General features: G+C 42.9%; 1 protein-coding gene across 1 annotated transcript in view; it reads left to right on the top strand.

Annotated features, from left to right (window-relative positions):
• The first annotated feature begins 1,205 nt into the window (after nt 1-1,205).
• Nucleotides 1,206-20,362, top strand: part of LOC118373358 (fibroblast growth factor 12-like) — a 75,009-nt gene continuing 55,852 nt past the window's right edge. The window contains exon 1 of the mRNA XM_052463364.1: nt 1,206-1,617. Coding sequence (XP_052319324.1) covers nt 1,527-1,617 — 91 coding nt within the window. The 5' untranslated portion in view covers nt 1,206-1,526. The remainder of the gene's footprint in view (nt 1,618-20,362) is intronic.

Here is a 20,362-nt window from a genome sequence, read left to right as displayed (position 1 = left end):
GGGTCAAAGTGCAATGTGTCAAGTTGTGATGACAAATTGTCTGTTGTTTCTCAATAAGGAAGGAAATACGGACATTCACAACAACAAACTGCTTGCTCTGCTGTTTCCCCTAAAGTTTATGCAATTAGTTTGTTTGCGGTTCATTAAAATACAAACGGTCTTGCTGACCTGTCAGTGTCACACCTTACTGCTTCTATTAAGCACTTGTTGGGGGCATGTCCTTCAAGAGACAGTGATATTTAATGTGTCATATCATATCATTATATTGCTTGTCATTTGATATTGAGTCATGGAACCTGTATGTCTGTCTTTGTTCACCTAAGACTGGGAGCTCAACAGAACTGGTAGGTAGCACACTGGTACCTATAGGTACTGCAATAAATGACAGAAATCAATCCTGGACAAAAATGGTCTTACTACTGAGGTGTCAAGGTTGCCTAAATCATCATCAGACTGTGACCACTGTGATGTGCCTATGCACAGTAGGCTAGTAGTTGATGGAGGCTGAGTTTACCATCTACTAGGATTTGACACCCGCATAGTACTATTGGCTAAGAGTTTATTTAGGCTACTCTTTCATCATTACATTTTGGTGCCTTTAGTCATCTTTATCTTTAAACTGTCAGCTGCCTCTGACGTAGGCTATACGTTGTCCTCCGGTCCCCTATATATAGCGGAACATTGGCCTTTTAGTCCCAACATATGTGCGGCGTCGCTCTCATTGTGTTGTCTGGACAAACGGCACGGTAGGCTACTGCATTACCTCATCCCTGGCTGTCCCGCCACTTACCCCTGCAGTTAAACTTTCATGTGCAAGCTGCTCGCACTGTTCTCTCGCTCTCTCGCTCTCTGTCTCTCTCACTCTCTCTCTCTCTCTCTTGCTCTCTCTTGCTCTCTCTCGCTCGCTCTCTATCTCTCTCGCTCTCTCTGTCTCTATCTCTCTGTCTCTCTCGCTCTCTCTCTCCATCTCTCTCGCTCGCTCGCTCTCTCTCTTGCTCTCTCTCTCACTCTCTCACTCTCTCTCGCGCTCTCTCTCGTGCTCTCTCTCTCGCTCTCACTCTCTTGCCCTCTCTTGCTCTCGCGCTCTCTCTCTCTCTGGCGCGCGTTCTCTCTCTAGCTCTCTCTCACGCGTTCTCTCTCTCGCTCTCTCTCGCGCTCTCTCTCCCACCTTTCTCTAACCCCCCCCCCCTCTCTCCATCCCTGATATTACGTCCCCTAGTAAAGACAGGGACTGTACAAATTAGGAGCACATCCTAACGTCCTTGCGTAGCCTAGCCTTGGAAGACAGAGTGTTGTGAAGACAAATGATTGTTGGTGGCTGAGAAGAGGAGAGAAAAACACAGTCAAGATGCCTCGTTTTAGCGTAATTTGTCCTGGACACTGTGCCCTTCTGGCGTTTTGAGGCTTGTGAACCTAGAGAGCAGCTGCTCTCAGTGAAGGTGGCTATACGCTATGCTACCTGACCCAGTGTTGTGATAGCTGTCCGGATTGCTTGGATTGAGGAAGGTTCCAACCAACCCAAATCAATGAGGATTCTGAGGCCATTCCTTCAGAAAGGAGCGCATATGCTGCAGTGTTTCTGTGGAGAACGATCGAAGCCGAACACAATCACCGCTGGTGAGACATATAGCCTTGCATGCTTTCTCTCTTGGGCGATAATGAAAAAGAGGGGGGAAACTATTTCATTGGCCAGCCGAGTGTGTGAGTAACATCTTCCGAGTCTGCGGTATAACAGGCTCCCCTTACACTTGCTTCTGTCCCGAGTTTTGTCACTTACCCGCTGAAGCGCAGCGCTGTGACGCGAGACTCGTCCTCCCCGCAATACTGTAGAAAGATTCAAGTATTTGTGTTTCAAGTCCTCATACAAGCTAACACACACCACAGACGGGTCTTGTTCAGTGGATTTATGTGAGATAGCCAGCATTCATAGAAGTATTAGGATATGCTATTTTAAGAATGGGTCATTTTTAACGCTGCATATTAAGCAGGCCAGTAGGTGCAAGCCAATAGAATGACTCGTTTACAGCGCTGCATATTAAGCCGGACAGCCAATAGGCAATTAAACGGATTGATGTCATAAACTTACGCAACCTGGAATGTCCGTTTTAGGTCTCTCAGCAAAGTAATACGTTTCAGGACGCTGGACAGCAACTCCCGTCTCTCTATGTACGCCTGCTTTCCAGCATCATGGACAGCATACACAATGGCAGTCTTGATCTCTGTTATGCTGGGAGTAGATTCCTCTGATTTGACCAGTTCACTCAATATTTACATTCCAGCATAAATATTCATAGTATTTGTTAGTGAACGCTGCCAGTAGATTCCCTTGCCTTTATCAGTTCACTCAGTTGGGCTTGAGACCCTTGTCAAGTCCCGCAGGCCGCTCATCCCACAACACACCTGCACCGCTGATCTCTGCAGCGATACAACTCACTTCCTTCTTCAATGACACCATAAAGACTATTAATATTCCTCATCGTGATCTCGTCCAGACGATGGCAACACCGTCCCTCAAGTCGTTTCAGTTCAACTGCTATTAGAAACTCCATTAAAGCACAGTTGAATCCTCTGGGGCAGTTGGGCCAAAAGCAGCATACATACACAGGGACCAGAAGGCACTGTCACTGCCTGTCCTATACATCGTTCTTTAAGAAGTTAACATATTACACTTTCAATTATACTTATACAACAATAGTCGGATCATGACTGACTGATTCTGATTACTGGCGTAGTATCATAGTGTCAATTTGAGACTCCATAGATGACTGGTAAAATGGTGAAGATACCCGTTTAGGAAGTTTAAGTGAACTACAACATCCTCCTTCAAAGCTATATCAGCATGTAATTCTGATTGTCATATAATCGATTTTAAACAGATAGGCCCGACGGGGAAAGCAGTACAGATGTTGAATCTTAATTTGATTATTCTTTTGGTTTATGAGAATTTTCTAGCACAGCAGGAAATGCAAACTTTTAGTGCATTCAAGGTTAAAATGTCAGACTTTATTTGCCCAAACGTATAACGTATCAACCCTTACAAAAAATATCCTTGAATTACAATCAACATAATAATTCACATTTCCTGTTGCTGCAGGATAATTGTACGGCTGTAGCAAACTGGCTCAAATTAAGATCCTAGATCTGTATAGGTAGGTACTAAAGTCATCCCTGTCTATCTCAGACAAGATGAGTTATACTTAAGCTGAATGGTTTTAACGGTGCTTTATACAGATGTCTTGGAAGTTACACTGTTTCATATTCTTACTTTTTTTTAAAGTTTCAGGATGACAATTTTTTTTATTTCTCCACGTGACAGGAAATCTTATGGCAGCAACTTGGAAAAATCCAAATCACGTGCTTTTTATGAAACAATGGCGCACGACTGATGTGTTGCTGACTGAACTAGAAGTACTAAACTACTCTACTACTGTAGGTTTCAATGCAGACTATTGTTTGTGTTAGCTTTGTCTCCATTAATGAGAACATTGTTCTATCATTGTTTCACCACTTCTGTTCGAGAATGTTACGCGAGGGTTCATTCCTAGCCTGGGTACAAGTCTGTTTGTGCCTTCGTGACACTCATTGCCACTCATTGTCATTTGGCATGACAATGAGTTGACGTGATAGCACAAACAGATCTGGGACCAGGCTAGTTCATAGCCATTTGTGTCAATGAAATGTATATAGTAGTCCCAGGAACCATAATTTCAATTTAGAATTAAGTAGTTAAACAGTTAAGGAAGTGTATGGTTCTCAAATGTGTCAAAACGAATGGCCTGTCTCACCTGTGCAAACTCGGCACCTGCTTTTGTTTACAAGAGGGACTAAAACACAACATGTAAAGATCATATTTGAAGGTAAATTGTAAGTAAAGGTGCATTCTGTGATCTAGTCCCCTCTGTAAATAACAGTTTGATATGTTTTTATAGGTGCATCCTCTTAGTAAATCCCCAGGTTCTTTGCTACTTCATCTCTTGAAGAATCATTTTACTAATAATTGTACTGGTTTTCAAAGGTGGATACATATTTAGGAAGTCATTTATAATTCAGACTCAAAGAAAATGTAGGATATATGAAAATTGAACAAAAAGTAAACAAACAAAAGGGAAGAGGATTAGTTGAAAAGGATTCTATGACACATAGCATGGCACGTAGTGAGTAAAATAATACCATTTCACAAAGAAATACTCTGCAGTTGTGATGTATTAGGATTTGGGGATGTATGTATCAAACATCTCAGAATAGGAACATTGATCTAGGATTATTTGGTATTTTATTAGGATCCCCATTAGTTGTTGCAAAAGCAGCAGCTACTCTTCCTGGGGTTCAACATGAAACATAATACAGAACATTAAATTACAAGAATAGCTCAAGGACAGAACTACTGTACATACACGTATTTTAAAAGGCACATGTACAGTAGCCTACATGTAAATACATACACACAAACGGTCTAAGTCATAGTAATAATAATATAAATAAGAATAATACAGGAGAGGTGTTGTGCCTCGAGGTGTTGCTTTATCTGTTTTTAAAAACCAGGCTTGCTGTTTATTTGAGAAATATGAGATGGAATGGAGTTCCATTCAATAATGGCTCTATGTAATACTGTATGCGTATTCTTGAATTTGTTCTGGATTTGGGGACTGTGAATAGACCCCTGGTGGCATGCCTGATGGGGTAAGTGTGTGTCAGAGCTGTGTGTAAGTTGACTATGCAAACCATTTGGGATTTTGTTTCTTATAAAAAGAAGAAGTGATGCAGTCAGTCTCTCCTCAACTGTTAGCCAAGAGAGACTGCCATGCATAGTATTTATATCAGCTCTCTGATTACAGTGAAGAGAAAGATATGCCGCTCTGTTCTGGGCCAGCTGCAGCTTAACTTGGTATTTCCTTGCAGCACTGGACCACATGACTGTTATCAAGATTAGACAAAACTACAGCCTGGAGTAATTGCTTTTTGGAGTCAAAAACAACAGAGCATCTCTTTATTCCAGACCTCTCCCCATCTTTACAACCATTGAATCTATATGATCAACCATTGAATCTATATGTTTTGACCATAACAGTTTACAATCTAAGGTAACGCTGTCGCGCCTGCTCCCTCTCTTCCCCCCCGCTCCAGGCTCTCCGGCATTGTGCACTCCTGCCACTGTCATTACGCACACCTGTCTTCCCCCCGTCACGTGCATCGGCGTATTATTGGGCTCACCTGGACTCAATCACCTGTTCATTACCTCCCCTATAGTTGTCAGTTCCCCATCTCTGTCCCCGCTGCAATGATTGTTTGTCATTGTGTATCCGTGTGCTGACCCTGTTTCTGTCTTCCTCTTTGTCTGTTTCTAATTAAATGACCCCGTACCTGCTTCTCGTCTCTGGCGGCGGTCCTTACAGAATGCAGCAGCCATCATACGAAGCATTGGGGAGTGCTGACGTTCCGGTTGGTGGTGACGTCGGGTCCGCTGCCCGACACTGATGGAACCAGGGGTGCTTAAAGCCAGCTCGTCGGGCTGTCACACCCTATCTGGCTCGAGACGTTTCTTGCCCTGGTTGGCTCGGAAGGCGGCCCATCCCACATCAGGCCTCAGTCGGATCGTCAGGTGTTTACGCCCAGCCGGCCTAGTCAGGCTGCAACGTCTCAGCCGGATCGTCAGCCTCCTATGCCTCAGCGAGATGAACAGGCCTTCATGCCTCAGCCGGCTTGCCAGGCTATCATGCCTGCCGGTTTGTCCAGTGCCCGTCCCTCGGCCGGCCCATCAGGTTCGCCCAGGTGGGATGCCGGGTGGCGCCCCTAGAGGGGGAGGGGGAGCACTGACACGCCTGCTCCCGCTTTCCCCCCTGCCAGGCTTCCCAGCATTGCGCACTCCTGCCACCATCATTACGCACACCTGCCTTCCCCCCGTCACGCGTATCAGCGTATTATTGGACTCACCTGGACTCAATCACCTGTTCATTACCTCCCCTATAGTTGTCAGTTCCCCGCTGGTGCACTGATTGTCATTTGTCATTGTGTATCCGTGTGCTGACGCTGTTTCTGTCTTGCTCTTTGTCTGTTCCGAATTAAATGTCAACTCCCCGTACCTGCTTCTCGTCTCCGGCGTCGGTCCTTACAAACGCCATGTAATTTAGTCTCCTCAACTTGTTCAACAGCCACACCATTCATTACTAGACTCAGCTGAGGTCTAGAACTGGAATGATTTGTACCAAATAAAATGCTCCTAGTTTTAGAGATGTTCAGGACAAGCGTATTACTGGACACCCATTCCAAATCAGACTGCAACTCTTTGTTAAGTGTTTCATTAGCTGTGGTTAATTTCATTAGCTGCGGTTCACTTCATTAGCTGTGGTTAATGATGCGTATATGGTTGAATCATCAGCATACATGGACACACATGCTTTGTTTAATGCCAGTGGCAGGTCATTGGTAAAAATAGAAAAGAGTAGAGGGCCTAGAGAGCTGCCCTGCGGTACACCACACTTGACATGTTTGACATTAGAGATGCTTCCATTAAAAAATACCCTTTGAGTTATATTAGATAGAGAGCTCTGAATCCATGATATGGCAGAGGTTGAAAAGCCATAACACGTACACTACAGTTCAAAAGTTTGGGGTCACTTGGAGATGTTCTTGTTTTTGAAAGAAAAGCACATTTTTTTTGATTGATCAGAAAAAAATGTAATGTTGTAAATGACTATTGTAGCTGTAAACGGCTGATTTTTAATGGAACGTCTACATAGGTGTACAGAGGCCCATTATCAGAAACCATCACTCCTGTGTTCCAATGGCACGTTGTGTTAGCTAATCCAAGTTTATAATTTTAAAAGGCTAATTGATCAAAACCATTTTGCAATTATGTTAGCACAGCTGAAAACTGTTGTTCTGATTAAAGAAGCAATAAAAGTGGCCTTTAGACTAGTTGAGTATCTGGAGCATCAGCATTTGTGGGTTCGATTACAGGCTCAAAATGGCCAGAAACAAAGACCTTTCTTCTGAAACTTGTCAGTCTATTCTTGTTCGAAGAAATTAAGGCTTTCCATGTGAGAAATTGCCAAGAAACTGAAGGTCTGGTTCAACGCTGTGTACTACTCCCTTCACAGACCAGCACAAACTGGCTCTAACCAGAATAGAAAGAGGAGTGGGAGACCCCGGTGCACAACTGAGCAAGAGGACAAGTACATTAGAGGCCTCACAAGTCCTCAACTGTCAGCTTCATTAAATAGTACTCGCAAAACACCAGTCTCAACGTCAACAGTGAAGAGGTGACTCCAAGATGCTGACCTATTAGGCAGAGTTCCTTTGTCCAGTTTTTGTGATCTTTTGCTCATCTTAATCTTTTCTTTTTATTGGCCAGTCTGAAATATGTATTTTTCTTTGCAACTGTCTAGAAGGCCAGCATCCCGGCGTCGCCTCTTCACTGTTGACGTTGAGACTGGTGTTTTTGCCGGTACTATTTAATGAAGCTGCCAGTTGAGGGCTTGTGAGGTGTCTGTTTCTCAAACTAGACACTCTAATGTACTTGTCCTTTTTCTTAGTTGTTCACCGGGGCCTCCCACTCCTCTTTCTATTCTGGTTAGAGCCTATTAGCGTGCTGAAAGTCTATTGTTTATTTGTTTACAGAGAAATAGCATTGTATTTGGTCAACAACAAAAAATCCAACAGTTTGCTAAGAGCTGGCAGCAAGCTTATAAGTCTGCTGTTACTCTTGGGTAACGTAATTACTTTGGCTTCCCTCCAGGCCTGAGGACAAAGACTTTCCTCTAGGCTCATATTAAAGATATGACAGATATGAGTGGCTATAGAGTCAGCTACCATCCTCAGTAGCATTCCATCTAAGTTGTCAATGCCAGGAGGTTTGTCATTATTGATCGATAACAATCATTGTTCCACTCTCCCACACTAACTTCACAAAATTCAAACTTGAAATGTCTTTCTTTCATTATTAGTTTTTTTATGCATGAGTATGATGGCTCACTGTTCGTTGTTGGCATTTCCTGCCTAAGTTTGCCAATGAAGTGATCATTAAAATAATTGGCAACATCAAATGGTTTTGTGATGAAAGATGGAGTTGAATTTGTCTTTGTGCCCATAATTTCATTTAAAGTACTTGAACTTGGCTTCATAGTACAGTTTCTTCTTCTTTTTGTTGAGTTTAATCACATAATTGATCAATTAGCAATAAGTCAACCAGTCAGATGTACAGCCAGACATATTAGCCACTCCTTTTGCCCCATCTCTTTCAACCATACAGTTGTTCAATTCCTCATTAATCCATGGAGCCTTAACAGTTCTGATAGTCAGTTTCTTAACAGGTGCATGTTTATCAATAATTGGTAGAAGCAATTTCATAAATTCATCAAGTGCAGCGTCTGGATGCTCCTCATTAATCACATCAGACCGACAAATATTCTTAACATCATCCACATAAGAGTCACAGAAAAATATGTTGTATGATCTCTTATATACTATTTTAGGCCCAGCTGTTGGAACTTTGGCTTTCCTGTATATAGCCACTATATTGTGATCCCTGCATCCAATGGGTACGGATACAGCTTTAGAACAAAGTTCTACAGTATTAGTACAAATGTGATCGATACATGTAGATGATCTTGTTCCTGTAGTGTTTGTAAACACCTTGGTAGTTTGATTAATAACCTGAACCAGATTACAGGCACTGGTCACAATGAGAAGCTTCCTGTTGAGCGGACAGCTTGATGAAAACCAGTCAATACTCAAGTCCCCAAGAAGGTAGACCTCTCTGTTTACATCACATACACTATCAAGCATTTCACACATATTATTTAGATACTGCCTGTTAGCACTTGGTGGCCTATAGCAACACACCTAAAAGAAACGGTTTTAGACGTGCCAAGTGAACACTTGACATAAGATCTTCTCTAAGCATTACAGGGATATGGCTCTGAATATATACAGCAACACCTCCCCCATGAGCATTTCTGTCTCTTTTATATCCTTGTATTGCTACTGCTGTATCATCAAATGAATTATCTAAGTGAGTCTCAGAAATGGCTAATATATGAATGTTCTCTGATGTTAGCAAGTTATATATTGATTTCAAAAAACCTTATTTCTAAGGCTACATATATTAATATGGACTATTTTCAGCCCTTTCCTGGGTAGCTTATTATTATTTTATTTTTTATTTTTTATCAGAGATAGACATAATACTGAAAAGAGCATTTACATTTACATTTAAGTCATTTAGCAGACGCTCTTATCCAGAGCGACTTACAAATTGGTGCATACACCTTATGACAACCAGTGGAACAGCCACTTGCATCTAAATCTTGTTGGGGGAGAAGGGGGGGGTGAGAAGGATTACTTACCCTTACTTACCCTATCCTAGGTATTCCTTGAAGAGGTGGGGTTTCAGGTGTCTCCGGAAGGTGGTGATTGACTCCGCTGTCCTGGCGTCGTGAGGGAGTTTGTTCCACCATTGGGGGCCAGAGCAGCGAACAGTTTTGACTGGGCTGAGCGGGAACTGTACTTCCTCAGTGGTAGGGAGGCGAGCAGGCCAGAGGTGGATGAACGCAGTGCCCTTGTTTGGGTGTAGGGCCTGATCAGAGCCTGGAGGTACTGAGGTGCCGTTCCCCTCACAGCTCCGTGGCGAGCACCATGGTCTTGTAGCGGATGCGAGCTTCAACTGGAAGCCAGTGGAGAGAGCGGAGGAGCGGGGTGACGTGAGAGAACTTGGGAAGGTTGAACACCAGACGGGCTGCGGCGTTCTGGATGAGTTGTAGGGGTTTAATGGCACAGGCAGGGAGCCCAGCCAACAGCGAGTTGCAGTAATCAAGACGGGAGATGACAAGTGCCTGGATTAGGACCTGCGCCGCTTCCTGTGTGAGGCAGGGTCGTACTCTGCGGATGTTGTAGAGCATGAACCTACAGGAACGGGACACCGCCTTGATGTTAGTTGAGAACGTCAGGGTGTTGTCCAGGATCACGCCAAGGTTCTTAGCGCTCTGGGAGGAGGACACAATGGAGTTGTCAACCGTGATGGCGAGATCATGGAACGGGCAGTCCTTCCCCGGGAGGAAGAGGAGCTCCGTCTTGCTGAGGTTCAGCTTGAGGTGGTGATCCGTCATCCACACTGATATGTCTGCCAGACATGCAGAGATGCGATTCGCCACCTGGTCATCAGAAGGGGGAAAGGAGAAGATTAATTGTGTGTCGTCTGCATAGCAATGATAGGAGAGACCATGTGAGGTTATGACAGAGCCAAGTGACTTGGTGTATAGCGAGAATAAAAGAGGGCCTAGAACAGAGCCCTGGGGGACACCAGTGGTGAGAGCGCGTGGTGAGGAGACAGATTCTCGCCACGCCACCTGGTAGGAGCGACCTGTCAGGTAGGACGCAATCCAAGCGTGGGCCGCGCCGGAGATGCCCAACTCGGAGAGGGTGGAGAGGAGGATCTGATGGTTCACAGTATCGAAGGCAGCCGATAGGTCTAGAAGGATGAGAGCAGAGGAGAGAGAGTTAGCTTTAGCAGTGCGGAGCGCCTCCGTGATACAGAGAAGAGCAGTCTCAGTTGAATGACTAGTCTTGAAACCTGACTGATTTGGATCAAGAAGGTCATTCTGAGAGAGATAGCGGTAGAGCTGGCCAAGGACGGCACGCTCAAGAGTTTTGGAGAGAAAAGAGAGAAGGGATACTGGTCTGTAGTTGTTGACATCGGAGGGATCGAGTGTAGGTTTTTTCAGAAGGGGTGCAACTCTCGCTCTCTTGAAGACGGGAGGGACGTAGCCAGCGGTCAGGGATGAGTTGATGAGCGAGGTGAGGTAAGGGAGAAGGTCTCGGAAATGGTCTGGAGAAGAGAGGAGGGGATAGGGTCAAGCGGGCAGGTTGTTGGGCGGCCGGCCGTCACAAGACGCGAGATTTCATCTGGAGAGAGAGGGGAGAAAGAGGTCAGAGCATAGGGTAGGGCAGTGTGAGCAGAACCAGCGGTGTCGTTTGACTTAGCAGACAAAGCAAGATAATAAAATATACATTCAGCAGTCCATTAATCAATTGGTGTGTGTGTGTGTGTGTGTGTGTGTGTGTGTGTGTGTGTGTGTGTGTGTGTGTGTGTGTGTGTGTGTGTGTGTGTGTGTGTGTGTGTTGTGTGCTTCGAGGTTGAAGCTACGAACCCAAAGGCTTGGCTCTCTCATCCCTTCCAGGCTTCTGGGAGGGAGGGTGGACAATGAGCCTGTCATAGCAGATGTACGCAATGTCTTTCATGGCTGGGATCAGTTCTTTCCTCTTCTGGTGTAGAGCTTCAGGTTAGTCCCCATTGATGAAGATATACGTTCCTCTCAAGTTCTTGGCTCCTTCCAGCTACCTTGTCCTTGAACCTCAGGAACTTAACCACTATTGGCCTGGGCCTGTCACCTGGGCCGGTGGGCAGGCCCAGTCACGGTGGGTGTGGGCATGCTCCACCTCAATCTTCCTGTGGTCCATCTTCAATTTCTCAGAGATCATTTCCCTCACTGTGTCCTCAGACTCCGTCCAGGTCTCATGTGGAGATTCTGCAATTCTGTCCACACCATGTTGTTCCGCCTTGATTTCCCTCGAGTCTGATTTATCTGTCATTGTTATCATGGATTCACATACAGAACTGATGTCCTCTCTCAATGATTTACAGATTGCTGTCATCTTGCCATTCTCCTGTTTAAACTCATCGTGCTGACCCTGGGAGAACTGCAAACTGTTCTTCAGGTCCTGGACCTCTCTGGTCAGGTCGGCCATTCTTTTATTAGTTGACTCCACCAGTATTTGGACAAAACACTTGAAGCTATTTTCTTGTTGTTGTAGCAACTCCTTCTAAAAATATTTTTGGTCGTTTAAAAGATCCTTCAAGTGTGAAAGAGAGACACCACTGTCCTTAATGCTACTCCTGCTGGCTTTGGTCTTTGTCATGGTAGCGAGCAACGCAGGTTACGTTGTTACTCATCTCAGTTGCAGTCTGGGCAATTCACAGGGAAGATTGAAAACAACAAACCCTGTCCATGTCATCTTATTCGGTGTGATCTAAGAGGCACTAATCTGAGACAACTGATACGGTGCCAGATATTGAATGATATGATAAAGCTGTTGACCAGTGTTGTCACTTTAAAGTATCATTATTTATATGTGTCATGTAAATTCCCTCTCCAGCCTCTAGGTTATCATGCTGCTGATTATCCAGCATACCTGTCACCATCGTCTCGCGCATGACACTCACCAGGACTCCATCACCTCCTTGATTATCTTCCCTATATCTGTCTCTCACCAGGACTCCGTCACCTCCTTGATTATCTTCCCTATATCTGTCTCTCACTTGGACTCCATCACCTCCATGATTATCTTCCCTATATCTGTCTCTCACCTGGACTCCATCACCTCCTTGATTATCTTCCCTATATCTGTCTCTCACCAGGACTCCATCACCTCCTTGATTATCTTCCCTATATCTATCTCTCACCAGGACTCCATCACCTCCTTGATTATCTTCCCTATATCTGTTTCTCACCTGGACTCCATCACCTCCATGATTATCTTCCCTATATCTGTCTCTCACCTGGACTCCATCACCTCCTTGATTATCTTCCCTATATCTGTCTCTCACCTGGACTCCATCACCTCCTTGATTATCTTCCCTATATCTGTCTCTCACCAGGACTCCATCACCTCCTTGATTATCTTCCCTATATCTGTTTCTCACCTGGACTCCATCAGCTCCTTGATTATCTTCCCTATATCTGTCTCTCACCAGGACTCCATCACCTCCTTGATTATCTTCCCTATATCTGTTTCTCACCTGGACTCCATCACCTCCTTGATTATCTTCCCTATATCTGTTTCTCACCTGGACTCCATCACCTCCTTGATTATCTTCCCTATATCTGTCTCTCACCTGGACTCCATCACCTCCTTGATTATCTTCCCTATATCTGTCTCTCACCTGGACTCCATCACCTCCATGATTATCTCCCCTATATCTGTCTCTCACCAGGACTCCATCACCTCCTTGATTATCTTCCCTATATCTGTTTCTCACCTGGACTCCATCACCTCCATGATTATCTTCCCTATATCTGTCTCTCACATGGACTCCATCACCTCCATGATTATCTTCCCTATATCTGTCTCTCACCTTGTCTCCATCACCTCCTTAATTATCTTCCCTATATCTGTCTCTCACCTGGACTCCATCACCTCCTTGATTATCTTCCCTATATCTGTCTCTCACCTGGACTCCATCACCTCCTTGATTATCATCCCGATATCTGTCTCTCACCTGGACTCCATCACCTCCTTGATTATCTTCCCTATATCTGTCTCTCACCTGGACTCCATCACCTCCTTGATTACCTTCCCGATATCTGTCTCTCACCTGGACTCCATCACCTCCTTGATTATCTTTCCTATATCTGTCTCTCACCTGGACTCCATCACCTCCTTGATTATCTTCCCTATATCTGTCACTCCCCTTGGTTCTTTCCTCAGGTGTTATTGACTCTGTCTCATGTCGGTGCGTTGTTTGTGTGTCGTGTTTATTTATTAAAACGCTCACTCTCCCTGTACTTGCTTCCCGACTCTCAGCGCACTCGTTGCAATATGGCATTAAAATACACATTATTTATGAGGAAACCGGAACCAATGAAGCAACTGTGATAGTATTGTTTAATACCATACACATCAAAAGCTAAACACTAATTGACTTTATATTTGTTGTTATTGTGATGTAATTCTGGTATGAAATTTAAAGCGGGTTAACTGGGGTTCAATTCATTTCCCCTTTTTTCCCCTTTTTTTGTGATCAAATTGGAAGTTTAAAAAAGGAAGGAAGTATAGAGAATGATTCACATTATGAGTGTAAAGACAATATCTTGACAAGTGCACAGAGGGAAATGTTCATGACCAACATGTTTCCTGAACCGATAAAGGCAAGGCCGCTATCTACTTGCAGCTTTCAAATGAAGGGGGTGGAAGGGAGCCTAGTGGTTAAAGCGTCGGGCCTGAAGGTTGCTAGTTCGAATACCCGAGCTCAAAAGGAGAGAAAAAAACATATGTCTGTGCCCTTGAGCAAGGCACTTACACGGAACCCAAACCGGCTGTGCGCGTGTGCCATTGTGCGCCATCGTGCATAACTTTTGTTCCCCTAAACCAAACGCGATCTCAACACACAGGTTAAAATATAAAAATAAACTCTGAACCAATTATAATAATTAGGGGTCAGGTCGAAATGCATGAAACATTTGCATTAAACATGGTAATTTGCTAGTTAGCTTACACTTGCTAGCTAATTTGTCCTATTTAGCTAGCTTGCTGTTGCTAGTTAATTTGTCCTGGGATATAAACATTAGGTTGTTATTTTACCTGAAATGCACAAGGTCCTCTACTCTGACAATTAATCCACATATAAAACGGTCAACTGAATCGTTTCTAGTCATCTCTCCTCCTTCCAGGCTTTTTCATCTTTCAACTTATATGGTGATTGGCATCTAAACTTTCATAGTATTACCACGACGACTGGCAAAACAGTTAGTCTTTCAATCACCCACGTGGGTATAACCAATGAGGGGATTGCACGTGGGTACCTGCTTCTATAAACCAATGAGGAGATGGGAGAGGCAGGACTTTCAGCGCGATCTGCGTTAGAAATAGGAATGACTTCTATTTCAGCCCTCGGTAACGCAGACGCTCGTTGACTCGCGTGAGCAGTGTGGATGCAATAATTGAATAACATAGATTCCTACATTTATTTTGCAACTAACCGTTAGTAATGGCTGGCCATGAACCCATTTTTGAAGGCGTCTCACGGCGAGTCGGGATATGCAAGAAACACATTTCCAATTTACACATGATTATAATAGACACATGCTTATAATAGACACTGAAAGTAAAGGGGCTGAATAATTTTGCACGCCCAATTTTTCAGTTTTTGATTTGTTAAAAAAAGTTTGAAATATCCAATAAATGTCGTTCCACTTCATGATTGTGTCCCACTTGTTGTTGATTCTTCACAAAAAAATACAGTTTATATCTTTATGTTTGAAGCCTGAAATGTGGCAAAAGGTCACAAAGTTCAAGGGGGCCGAATACTTTCGCAAGGCACTGTACACAGGAGGCCTAGTGCGTGAGGCTGGCACATTTTTCACCAGCCGACTAACACGCACCTCAGGACGAGTATGGAGCGCTGACCCAGGTGCCATCAAATCCCCGACACGCTCTGTCGGACGAATCTTGTACCTAAAGCACCAAGCTAGCAACTCCCTCATTACTCTCCACTCCACTTTCCCCATTAACTCCTTCACAGTCTCTGCTTCGCTCACCTCTAACACCGGCTCTGGTTCTGGTCTCCTCCTTGGCTCCTCACGATTAACAAGGAGAGTTGGCTCAGGTCTATCTCCTGACTCTGCCACTCTCCCTCTGAGCCCCCCAATACATTTTTGGGGCTGACTCACAGGCTTTCCTCTGCGCCGTCGTGATTGTCTCTCCAACTCCATTCTCCTATAGCCCTCTTCGCACTGCTCCAGCGAATCCCAGCCGGGCTCCGGCACTCTCTCTGGGTCGACCGCCCACCTGTCTATTTCCTCCCAAGTAGTGTAGTCCCGATATTGTAGCTCCTGCTGCCGCTGTTGTTTCTCCTCATACCAGCGTCTCTCAGCTCTTGCCGCCTCCAGTTCTTCTTTGGGGTGGCGATATTCTCCCGGCTGATCCCAGGGTCCTTCTCCGAACAATTCATCCTCCTTTCGCTGCTCCTGCTGTCGATGCCTGTTACCACGCCACTCGGTCCGTGTGTGGTGGGTTATTCTGTAACGGCGTTCGTTTGTCGAAAGAGAGTCGGACCAAAATGTGGCGTGGTAGTTACTCATGTTCTTTAATGAAAAAACAACGATACATGAAATGTCTGTATATATACAAAAACAACAAACGGAACGTGAAAATCTATACAGCCTGTCTGGTGAATTAACTAACACGGAGACAGGAACAATCACCCACTAAATACACAGTGAAACCCCGGCTACCTAAATATGGTTCCCAATCAGAGACAACGAGAATCACCTGACTCTGATTGAGAACCGCCTCAGGCAGCCAAACCTATGCTACACCCCTACTCAGCCGCAATCCCAATGACTACAAAACCCCAATACGAAACACAACATTTTAAACCCATGTCACACCCTGGCCAGAACAAATAATAAAGAAAACACAAAAATACTATGACCAAGGCGTGACAAGGGGTGTAACTATGTTTATTAAATAGAGGAGAGGGGTGTAACTATGTTTATTAAATAGAGGAGAGGGGTGTAACTATGTTTATTAAATAGAGGAGAGGGGTGTAACTATGTTTATTAAATAGAGGAGAGGGGTATCTATGTTTATTAAATAGAGGAGAGGGGTATCTATGTTTATTAAATAGAGGAGAGGGGTGTAACTATGTTTATTAAATAGAGGAGAGGGGTGTAACTATGTTTATTAAATAGAGGAGAGGGGTATCTATGTTTATTAAATAGAGGAGAGGGGTGTAACTATGTTTATTAAATAGAGGAGAGGGGTGTAACTATGTTTATTAAATAGAGGAGAGGGGTGTAACTATGTTTATTAAATAGAGGAGAGGGGTATCTATGTTTATTAAATAGAGGAGAGGGGTATCTATGTTTATTAAATAGAGGAGAGGGGTGTAACTATGTTTATTAAATAGAGAAGAGGGGTGTAACTATGTTTATTAAATAGAGAGAGGGGTATCTATGTTTATTAAATAGAGGAGAGGGGTATCTATGTTTATTAAATAGAGGAGAGGGGTGTAACTATGTTTATTAAATAGAGAAGAGGGGTGTAACTATGTTTATTAAATAGAGGAGAGGGGTATCTATGTTTATTAAATAGAGGAGAGGGGTGTAACTATGTTTATTAAATAGAGGAGAGGGGTGTAACTATGTTTATTAAATAGAGGAGAGGGGTGTAACTATGTATATTAAATAGAGGAGAGGGGTGTAACTATGTTTATTAAATAGAGGAGAGGGGTGTAACTATGTTTATTAAATAGAGGAGAGGGGTGTAACTATGTATATTAAATAGAGGAGAGGGGTGTAACTATGTTTATTAAATAGAGGAGAGGGTGTAACTATGTTTATTAAATAGAGGAGAGGGGTGTAACTATGTATATTAAATAGAGGAGAGGGGTGTAACTATGTTTATTAAATAGAGGAGAGGGGTGTAACTATGTTTATTAAATAGAGGAGAGGGGTGTAACTATGTATATTAAATAGAGGAGAGGGGTGTAACTATGTTTATTAAATAGAGGAGAGGGGTGTAACTATGTATATTAAATAGAGGAGAGGGGTGTAACTATGTTTATTAAATAGAGGAGAGGGGTGTAACTATGTTTATTAAATGGAGGAGAGGGGTGTAACTATGTTTATTAAATAGAGGAGAGGGGTGTAACTATGTATATTAAATAGAGGAGAGGGGTGTAACTATGTTTATTAAATAGAGGAGAGGGGTATCTATGTTTATTAAATAGAGGAGAGGGGTATCTATGTTTATTAAATAGAGGAGAGGAGTGTAACTATGTATATTAAATAGAGGAGAGGAGTGTAACTATGTTTATTAAATAGAGGAGAGGGGTATCTATGTTTATTAAATAGAGGAGAGGGGTATCTATGTTTATTAAATAGAGGAGAGGAGTGTAACTATGTATATTAAATAGAGGAGAGGGGTGTAACTATGTTTATTAAATAGAGGAGAGGGGTATCTATGTTTATTAAATAGAGGAGAGGGGTATCTATGTTTATTAAATAGAGGAGAGGAGTGTAACTATGTATATTAAATAGAGGAGAGGGGTGTAACTATGTTTATTAAATAGAGGAGAGGGGTATCTATGTTTATTAAATAGAGGAGAGGAGTGTAACTATGTATATTAAATAGAGGAGAGGGGTGTAACTATGTTTATTAAATAGAGGAGAGGGGTATCTATGTTTATTAAATAGAGGAGAGGGGTGTAACTATGTTTATTAAATGGAGGAGAGGGGTGTAACTATGTTTATTAAATAGAGGAGAGGGGTGTAACTATGTTTATTAAATAGAGGAGAGGGGTGTAACTATGTTTATTAAATAGAGGAGAGGGGTGTAACTATGTTTATTAAATAGAGGAGAGGGGTGTAACTATGTTTATTAAATAGAGGAGAGGGGTGTAACTATGTTTATTAAATAGAGGAGAGGGGTGTAACTATGTTTATTAAATAGAGGAGAGGGGTGTAACTATGTTTATTAAATAGAGGAGAGGGGTATCTATGTTTATTAAATAGAGGAGAGGGGTGTAACTATGTTTATTAAATAGAGGAGAGGGGTGTAACTATGTTTATTAAATAGAGGAGAGGGGTGTAACTATGTTTATTAAATAGAGGAGAGGGGTGTAACTATGTTTATTAAATAGAGGAGAGGGGTGTAACTATGTTTATTAAATAGAGGAGAGGGGTGTAACTATGTTTATTAAATAGAGGAGAGGGGTGTAACTATGTTTATTAAATAGAGGAGAGGGGTGTAACTATGTTTATTAAATAGAGGAGAGGGGTGTAACTATGTTTATTAAATAGAGGAGAGGGGTGTAACTATGTTTATTAAATAGAGGAGAGGGGTGTAACTATGTTTATTAAATAGAGGAGAGGGGTATCTATGTTTATTAAATAGAGGAGAGGGGTGTAACTATGTTTATTAAATAGAGGAGAGGGGTGTAACTATGTTTATTAAATAGAGGAGAGGGGTGTAACTATGTTTATTAAATAGAGGAGAGGGGTGTAACTATGTTTATTAAATAGGGACAATACTCTATGAAAGTGACTAGGAACTAGCCTTGTAGTTTTTGAACTTGTGTAAGGTTTTTGAAACGATCTTCAATGGGCAAAAATGTCTTCAGCCAAATACTTCATAAAAGGCATCGGGCAGAAGTAAATTAAGCCACAGACACACATGTCATTTTATATACACTGAGTGGACAAAACATTAGGAACGCCTGCTCTTTCCATGACCTAGACTGACCAGGTGAATCCAGGTGAAAGCTATGATCCCTTATTGATGTCACTAGTTAAATCCACTTCAATCAGTATAGATGAAGGGGAGGAGACAGGTTAAAATATGATTTTTAATCCTTGAGACAATAGAGACATGAATTTTGTATATGTGCCATTCAGAGGGTGAATGGGCAAGACAAAGTATTTAGGTGGCTTTGAACAGGGTATGGTAGTGGGTGCCAGGCACACTAGTTTGAGTGTGTCACAAACTGGGTTTTTCGCGCTCAACAGTTTCCCATGTGTCTCAAGAATGGTCCACCACCCAAAGGACATCCAGCCAATTTGACACAGCTTTGAGAAACATTGGAGTCAACATGGGCCAGCATCCCTGTGGAATGCTTTTGACACCTTGTAGAGTCCAAGCCCCAAAGAATTGAGGCTGTTCTGAGGTTTTAAAGGGCTGCAAATCAATATTATGAAGGTGTTCGTAATGTTTTGTACACTCAGTGTATATCTTAAATGACCATGTTTTCACAAATTTCATGATATAATCATCAAGACCTTTGAAAAGATTAGGGGACATGGCCAGGAAGTAAAATGTAATTAACTGCCTTAATGTTACTGGACCCCAGGAAGAGTAGCTGATGCCTTGGCAGTAGCTAATGAGGATCCTTAATAAATACAAATACACTTCTTATGATATCATGAAAATGTTCACTATCACACCTCCCTTTGTGTCACATGGTTACTTTTCCAGTACAGTAACCTCGTTTTATACGCAAGATAAAAGTGTAAACAAATGCAGTATGCTCTAAGGACAACAAAAAATCTCGATAGAGATTACAATTAGTTCTTGATGCATGACAAAGACGCAATGCTGAGGTTTGTCCACAAGATGGCGATAGATATAAGACAATATGCAGAACTCTTGGAACGGTGTGGCCTGCTGTGCCACCGCACACCCGGGTTGACAGCCTCACAGCTGGTGAACAAGATCACTTTGGCCGCGCTGTCGTAAATATTCCAATATCTCCACAACAGACTGAACGTTGACGATGCGTTATTGAGGCTAAAATTACATAAATAAATAAAGGAGCATTTGTAATTTGTACAGTGACAAGTACACCGAAAGTATTTACTGACATATTTACATGACACCTATACTGACTGATATGTTGCTACTATTGTCTATAATATGACAATTATTATAGAAAAACATAAAACCTTATTTGGCGAGAGAGAGAGAGAGAGAGATGGAGTAGCTTGTATCATTGATTTATTTTCGGAGAAGTCGTCAAACCCAGATTAAGTTAATCCCTGAATGGTTCATGCTGATTCTCCGTGGCAGGGAGCCAAGAGGTTTTCCATGT

Source organism: Oncorhynchus keta, chromosome 15 (assembly GCF_023373465.1).
Source record: "Oncorhynchus keta strain PuntledgeMale-10-30-2019 chromosome 15, Oket_V2, whole genome shotgun sequence".
Taxonomy (NCBI): Eukaryota; Metazoa; Chordata; class Actinopteri; order Salmoniformes; family Salmonidae; genus Oncorhynchus; species Oncorhynchus keta.
This window is presented reverse-complemented; position numbering and strand designations above follow the sequence as displayed.